Genomic DNA, 7,739 nt, shown 5'->3' with positions numbered 1-7,739 from the left:
AATAAATAAATTCTTGACTATGGATCTGGTCTAAGATTCCTCCAGTGTACAGATCCAATTTAGCAGCACTGTTCAAATCTGAAAATGAGCAGGTAGGTGGAGACTTAATTATTGAATCAGAAGCTGCCTTTGGCTGGGAGGGTGTGGCTACAAAGGGAGGGTTCAGCTGAAACATATACAATAAGTCAAAGCAGGCAGAGAAACTCTCAGTCTCTTGCAATTTGGAGTCACAGCCTTCCCCTGCCTGAATATGGTGTTTTGTTACCAGTGTCCAGATCAAGTAAGTCCTTTTGCTCCATAAGGATACCTCATCCCATGCAAGCTAGTCTAGCCTTGTTATCAATTGAAATTTTGGTTGTATACACTATTACATGTTGTTTCTTCTTTTTTTGAGATGAGTTCTTCTAGATAAGATTGCCTGGCCTGCAATCTCGGTATTCTGTACTTTTTGGCTAATATCCACTTACCAGTTAGTATATACCATACATGTTATGAAACAGGATGGTATTTTTCTAGTTCCATCCATTTATGTGCAAAATTCATGATGTCCTGGTTTTGAATAGGTGAATAGTATTCCATTGTGTAAATGAATCACGTTTTCTGTATCCATTCTTGGGTTGAGGGCTATCTGGGCTGTTTCCAGCTTCTGGTTATTACAAATTAGGCAGCTTTGAATATAGTGGAGCATCTGTCTTGTCGTATGGAGGGCCATCTTTCGAATATATGCCCAAGAGTGGTATAGCTTGCTCATCAGGTAGAACTGTTTTCAATTTTCTGAGGAACCACCACATTCATTTCCAGAGTGGTTGCACCAGTTTGCAATCTCACAGCAATGGAAGAGTATTTTCTTTCTCCGTATCCTCACCATCATGAGCAGTCACCTGAGTTTTTGATCTTTACCTTTCTGACAGTTGTTAGATAGGATCTCAAGGTCATCTTGATTTGCATTTACCTGATGACCAAGGACTTTTGAGTATTTCTTTAAGTGCTTTTTGGCCATTCAAGATTTTACTCTGGTTGAATTAGGGCAAGTTTTGAAGAAGCTGAAGAGAAGAGGAGGTTGACCCCATATGAACACCACTAGTCTTAACTAACCTGGGCAACTGGGTGCTCCAAGAGACTGAATTACCCAACCAGGCAGCATATACAGGCTGGTCCAAACCCCAGGCACTTTAGTACAGCAGAGGACTGCCTGCTCTAGCTTCAGTGAGAGAAGAAGTGCCTAATCCTATAGAGACTTAAAGCCCTACAGAAGGGGACCACCCTCTTGAAGGCAAGGGGTAGGTAGAATTTAATGAAAAACTGTAGGAGGGGGAAATGGTTCAAATGTAAATATACAAAAAGATCTAAACCTCACAGGGATTCTCCTACTTAGATCACCTGAGGGCTGCTTAAGTAGAATTATCCGAGTGTGTTCTCCATTACATCCAATTATTATTAATTGGTCATTGTGATTTCTGCAGGATATTTTGCTTTATATTGATTTGTTTTTCATTTGAGACAGCCTCAACAAAAAATGTCAGGGTGAGCCTGAATTCAAAGACTCAGCACTGGTATGACAGATATGAGTCCCTTTACTACTGATCTTTATGTCACTTTTAAACTGGAATTGTTTGCTGTGCTTTTAATCCCAGCAATAGGAAGGCAGAGGAAAGCTGGAAGTGTAAAATGCTAGTTATTATATGTGTCTTTAAAAATGGCAAAATAAGGGGCTGGAGAGTTGGCTCAGAACACTGAGTGTCCTTCCAGAGAGTTTAATTCCCAATAACTACATGGTAGCTTACAATCATCAGTAATGGGATCTGATGCCTTCTTTAAGTGTCTGTGAAGGCAGGGACTGTGTACTCATATTCATTAAATAAAAAGATACATGACTAAGTAAATAAGGCAAAACAAGCAACTAAAAAATGCTTAAAAAAAACAAATGGTACTTGTATCTCTTCACTGATACATAGTCTCTTATTTTCATGGTACTCAGCATATTCTCAAACTTCGAAGAAGAAACCAGCATATGTGTGCGTGTGTGTGTATGTGTGTGTGTGTGTGTGTGTGTGTGTGTTTAATATACCTTATATCTCAATCACAGTCTTCTTTACTCCTCTCCTCCCATACACTCCCTTGAATACAATAGAAAGGCAGAGGTTAGATGGTGTCTTAAGTTTGATGCCAGCCAAATTTATTTTTTTATTGAATTAATCTTTATTTACATTTCAAATGCTAAAACCTTTCCTGCTTTCCCTCCTCCGCAAAAACCTCCAACCCTCCTCACTCCCCCTTTCTCCAAATACATGCTGCCTATTGACTCACTCCCACTCCCCCATCCCCTGCTCAATTTCCCTTTGTTGGGGCATCTATTGCGCCTTCACATTGCTAAGGACAACTCCTCCCACTGATCCCCAACAAGGCATTCCTCTGCCACATTTTTGGCTGAAACCATATGTACCCCTTGGTTGATTGTTTAGTCCCTGGTAGACCTGGGTCATCCGGGTGGCCAACATCCTTGTTTTTCCCATGGGGTTGTAAATCCCTTCAGCTCCTTTGGACCTTCCTCCAACTCCTCCATTGGGGACCCCACAGTCAGTCCAATAGTTGGTTGCCAGCATCTGCCTCTGTATGTGTAAGTCTCTGGCTGGGCCCATCTGGAGACAACCATGACTTGCTCATTTTGGTATGTACTTCTTTTCATCCATAACAGTGTCAGGGTTTGGTAACTGTTTATAGGATGAATCCCTAGGTAGAATCCAGATGTTCTTCAACACAGAGATGGATACAGAAACTGGTATATATACACAGTAGAGTACTATTCAGCTATTAAAAACAATGAATTCATGAAATTCTTAGGCAAATAGATGGAACTAGAAAGTATCATCCTGAACAAGGTAATCCAATTACAAAAGAATACACATGGTCTATTCACTCACTGATAAGTGGATGTTATCCCAAAAGCTCAACGTAAACAAGTTACAATCCACAGACCACAGGAAGCTCAAGAAGAAGGAGGAAAGAAGTGGGAGTGCTTGGGTTCCTCTGAGAAAATGAACAAAATACCCACAGGAGAAATAAAGGAGACAAAGCATGGAGCAGAGACTGACTAAAGGCCAGCCAGTCAAATTCATATAGCAATTTTCAAAACAGTCATGGATAAGACCATATCTCAAAGAAGTAAAACATAAAACAATAAACAAACAAACAAATAAGGTATTCCCATGTGCTGATTGATACATGGTATAATCTTTTCACAGAACCCAGGATGTGTTCAAAATTTCAGAAATTTGCCTGATTCTTTTTAAGTGTTTTAAAGATATTTAAAGATATTAAAATTTGAATATCCCTTGAAATTAAATTTTCCATTCCTTTTTCTTACTTGTTTTGGTATTCCATTGGTTGTTTCAGGTCTCAGGCTAACTGTTCTGGTGCTAAAGTTGTTTCAAAGTATGACATTGAGCTAGTGAGACTCCTGAATTTACCATGTAAATTATAATCTCCATCTCATAGTGTCTACTTTCTGCATGGTTTGTAAAGAGTTACAGACTGTGTCAATGACTACTGAAGGCTTACTGACTTTAGTGGTTTTTCCTACTCTCTTTAGCTCTGTAGCTTGCAGAAGTCAAGCTTGGAGCCTTTTCAACTCCCTCTCCAAAAGGCCAGTATGGGTGATAATCAAAGATTAATGTCAATAATTAGTGAGAGGACTTTCAAATATGTTGTGAGTTATTTCATGCAGTGTACCCGAATAGAGATTGTGGAAGATGGGAAACTGTTTTCCTTTGCTTTCTTTGAAGGCCTGGAAAGGGAAGCACAGTCTATTGATCATTAAACAACTGCCTGAGCCTTCAGAGTTCCTGGTGATCCCTTCCCAGTGGGATGTATTCACCCTTGCTGCAATTAGATGTGGCCTTTGGGAACCAGGATACTTTGGAGATGCTTCACAATGCCAGAGAGAATTATGGCAGTAAAATCCACCCAGGCCAGACCAGGCAGTTCTTGATTAGGTATGCTATGGTGGCACAGGCTGAACATTGGTGGAACACATATGTAATCTCAGCCATATGGAGGCACGGGCTGGCCAATCTCATTGAGGTTGAGACCAGTGTGGTCCATAAAGCAACTTTCAGGACAGCCAACAATACAGGTAGCTCTATAAAGACCCTATCTCTGAAAACCAAGAAAAAAAACTGAGGGTGCTCAAATAGCTAAACTCATGCTCATCAGTAGTTATCTAATCCTCACACTTCATTGTGTGGGCAGAAATTCTTCCCAAGATTCTTGTCATTAATGGTATATTTTTTACCTGCATCCCTAGAATCTATCTTCTTCATCTTCAGAAGAAGACACAGTGAATATTTACTCCCCACCCACCCTCCAGAAGCTGTCAATTCAGAGACTACTGAAGGATGAGACATTGGCCATTTCTGTTCTCAAGTACCTGTCTGATGTGCTATTCCAACTAATGTTTGAGGAAGCCTTCACTGATGGACATACAAAGATCTTAAAGGCCATAATACCTCTGTGGCCCTTCCCATATCTTTTTTTAGGAACGTTGATAAATAAATGCAACCTGGAGACTTTGAAGGCTATGCTTGAGGGATTAGATATACTGCTTGCACAAAAGGATACTTCCAGGTAGGCAAGATCAACTGGGATTGGAGGAATGTTCTCTGAGGGCTGAGAATGAGCAATTTAGGTTCAGAGAATATTTGACCAACCATGGATTAGAGGCTTCTGGTCTTCAATTTTTTTCTTCACCCCACATTCATATCTACTTTTCCCTGGGTGTAGAGGATTAGAGGGATGTAGAAGCTTTACCTTAGTCTCAGCTATCTCTGCAAAGAATTGCTAATGTAGAAGACAAAAAAGTAGACATACCTAGTGAGGAATGGATCTTTCTTTCATTCCTCAAAGGTACAAGTGGAATGAGGTTGGGGATAAGGAGCCTGGAATGAAGGGGAAGTAAGACATGGTTAAGAATGCTTGTCTTGCAAAAAAAAATGGTTAGTATTTACTGAGTATGTGACACGTAGAATTTAATTCTAGGCACAGGAAAAGACAAAGTTTTGGAAGAAAGACCTGATGTATGAGATGTGAAGAGAATCCATGTGTAGTGTGTAAGATGTGTTTTTCTCTATTATCTTCTAAGAATCACTTTCTTTTCTCTCACAATAGGTGCAAACTCAGAGTGCTCAATTTGACTAATAAAAAATATGGCTTGTTGGGTGAATCCCATGAAGGTGAAGGCTTTTCAGAGTTCATGACACAGAATCAGCCAATGAAGAAGAGTCTTGACTGTGAGGTGAAGAAAGAATTGAAATTGATGAGTGAACTCCATTTCATGGAGGGCACACTTGATGAATCTACCACGTACTTGTTTCAGTGGGTTCAGCAGAGAAAAGATTCCATTCATCTGTGCTGTAGAATGCTGAAGATTCATGGCTTAACCGAAGCCACAGTCATAGAAATCTTCAAAATTGTACATGCAGGCTGTATACAGACACTTGTCCTAAGTAATATCTGTGTAGAAGACTTGGCTTTTCTTATTTCCCACTTGAGACAGATGAACAGTCTTTCCACACTCATTCTAGACCACATCACAGGTACCTTCTTCACGGGTGATTCGAAAAAGCTTGATGAGGAGAAAATATTCAGATTGGTTTCGCAACATCCCACATTCCAGAGTCTCAAGAAACTCTATGTACAGGATGTCTCCTATGTAAAAGGCAACCTTAAAGAATACCTCAGGTAAGGAAGGACTGAGAGGGTCCACTAGACCAGAGAAAACATATCTCTAATATTATTTTTGTTTTGAAACAAGGGAGTCCTTGATGATCTGGCCAGTATAATCCTAACACTTTTAGAAACATAGCATATATGAGCAGACACGCTCTATGCTACAATATTTATGCCTATGCATAAATAGGCTTTTAATTGCTAATGTGTGAAAGGTTTTTAAGTCAAGAAAGAGATTGAGTAGATGAGAAATATGCAACCCTGGGTTTCAAGGGGAAGACAGGATCATGGATTTTGGAGGAGCATAAATAGTAGTTGTTATATTTTGCTTGAGACAGGTAGTCATTCCTACCTGTACCGTTTTGGCCTGATATATCCATTGCTGTGGTCTCCAACAATGCCCTGAATTGTGCCTATGGTGATATGTACAGACCTCAGACTAAAAATGTTTGAGTTGTGTCAGTAGACAACAGAAGGCTGTGTTATAGAGTTGACCTCAATATATAGTCAGAATGAGTTTGGGAAAAGTGTCATCTGCTTAGCTGCCAATCATATCTTCACCCTTTGCAAAAAAAAGCAATCATTTGTTCTCTACTCAGGTGCCTGAAGAAGCCTTTGAAGACACTTTGCATCGCTGACTGTGAACTCTCACAGTCAGACTTGGATTACCTGCCCTATTGTCTGAATATTTTTGAGCTCAAACAACTGCTTCTTGGTGATAGATGTTTAAGTGATTTATTCCTTGTACCTCTTGTGTCTCTCCTTGAGAGAGTTAGAGATACTCTGCAAACCCTGGATTTGGAGTCATGTTATTTAGAGGACTCTCATTTCAGTGTCCTGTTGCCTGCCTTAAGCCAATGTTCTCATCTCAGAGTGGTTGATTTCTATAATAATAATATCTCTCTGTCTATCCTGAAACAAATTCTACACCACACAGCCCAGTTGAGTCAGCTGACCTTTGAGCGGTACCCTGCCCCTTTGGAGTGCTATGATGAGAGTGGTATAATACTATCACATAGACTCAAATATTTTTGTCCTGAGCTCCTGGATATACTCAGGGCCAAAAGACAACCCAAGAAAGTCACCTTTGAAACAACCCAATGCTCTAAGTGTGGTGGGTCCTTCATTTATAATCTTGAGAACCAATTATCTGTTAAGTAGAAATACTGTAGGATTGATTGTGAAACAGGGAAATGGAAGCTTAGTATTGGGTATTGATGAACTCCTAAGTGAATGCACACTGCTGAATGAAGCATGGGAATGTCAATCACCTAAAGGTCTGAGATACATTGGAAAGCCAAGATCTCTCTCTGAGCTAATGAATGGATGTTCATTAACATCCATCATTATGATGGATCAAGCACTCTCTTCTCTAGGATTATTGTAGTTTGAGTGTGTTACAATAGAGGTACCGTTTTATGAGATTGACCTCCACACACACAATGTTGACTGCATACAAGAAATGTTTTGACTTTCTGGGTTGCTGGTATGTCCCTATCAGAGCACAGGGCCTAATATTTTCCAGCATTTCTATACCTGTGTCTGTTTTCTTCATTCCACATCACCATAATTATATCAATGTTAGATTTGTGAAGTTCATTTCATCCCAGAAACAGGTGCCATTAATGGGAACCAAAGAACATGATTCCCCATTGAGCTCAATGTTTGAGAAAGAAATTAATAAGTAGTACATTCAATTCACAGTGACAGAATTAGACGTGGAGAAACATGAGATGAGGGGACAGGATTCTTTGGCAGTTAATAAAACAAGGACCAAGTGAATACCAAGGCATGAACATTTCAAGAACTATGTCTCTGTATTTATCCTTTGCTGGAAGATAATATTTGCAGCACATAAATACTCAGAGCTATGATATCAAAACAAGAATGACATGAAGTGACCTTAAGCCATTTATTTTTTCATACTTACAGAACAGTTTATATGTTGGCTTACAAGAACTTCAGAGAAATTATCCTAACACCATCACCTGGTTCCCTCTGACAATTACTCACAG

General features: G+C 39.7%; 1 protein-coding gene across 1 annotated transcript; it reads left to right on the top strand.

Annotated features, from left to right (window-relative positions):
• Positions 1-250: 250 nt before the first annotated feature.
• LOC127680171 (oogenesin-1-like) lies at positions 251-7,025 on the top strand. Its single transcript, XM_052175735.1, has 4 exons — positions 251-280; positions 4,304-4,623; positions 5,164-5,736; positions 6,324-7,025. Exons 1-4 carry the CDS (start codon positions 251-253, stop codon positions 6,883-6,885), a joined length of 1,485 nt encoding a protein of 494 aa, XP_052031695.1. The 3' UTR covers positions 6,886-7,025.
• The last annotated feature ends 714 nt before the right edge of the window (positions 7,026-7,739 follow it).

This window comes from Apodemus sylvaticus, chromosome 3 (assembly GCF_947179515.1).
Source record: "Apodemus sylvaticus chromosome 3, mApoSyl1.1, whole genome shotgun sequence".
Taxonomy (NCBI): domain Eukaryota; kingdom Metazoa; phylum Chordata; class Mammalia; order Rodentia; family Muridae; genus Apodemus; species Apodemus sylvaticus.
Note: the sequence above shows the minus strand (reverse complement) of the source record. Positions and strands in the feature narration are given on the sequence as shown.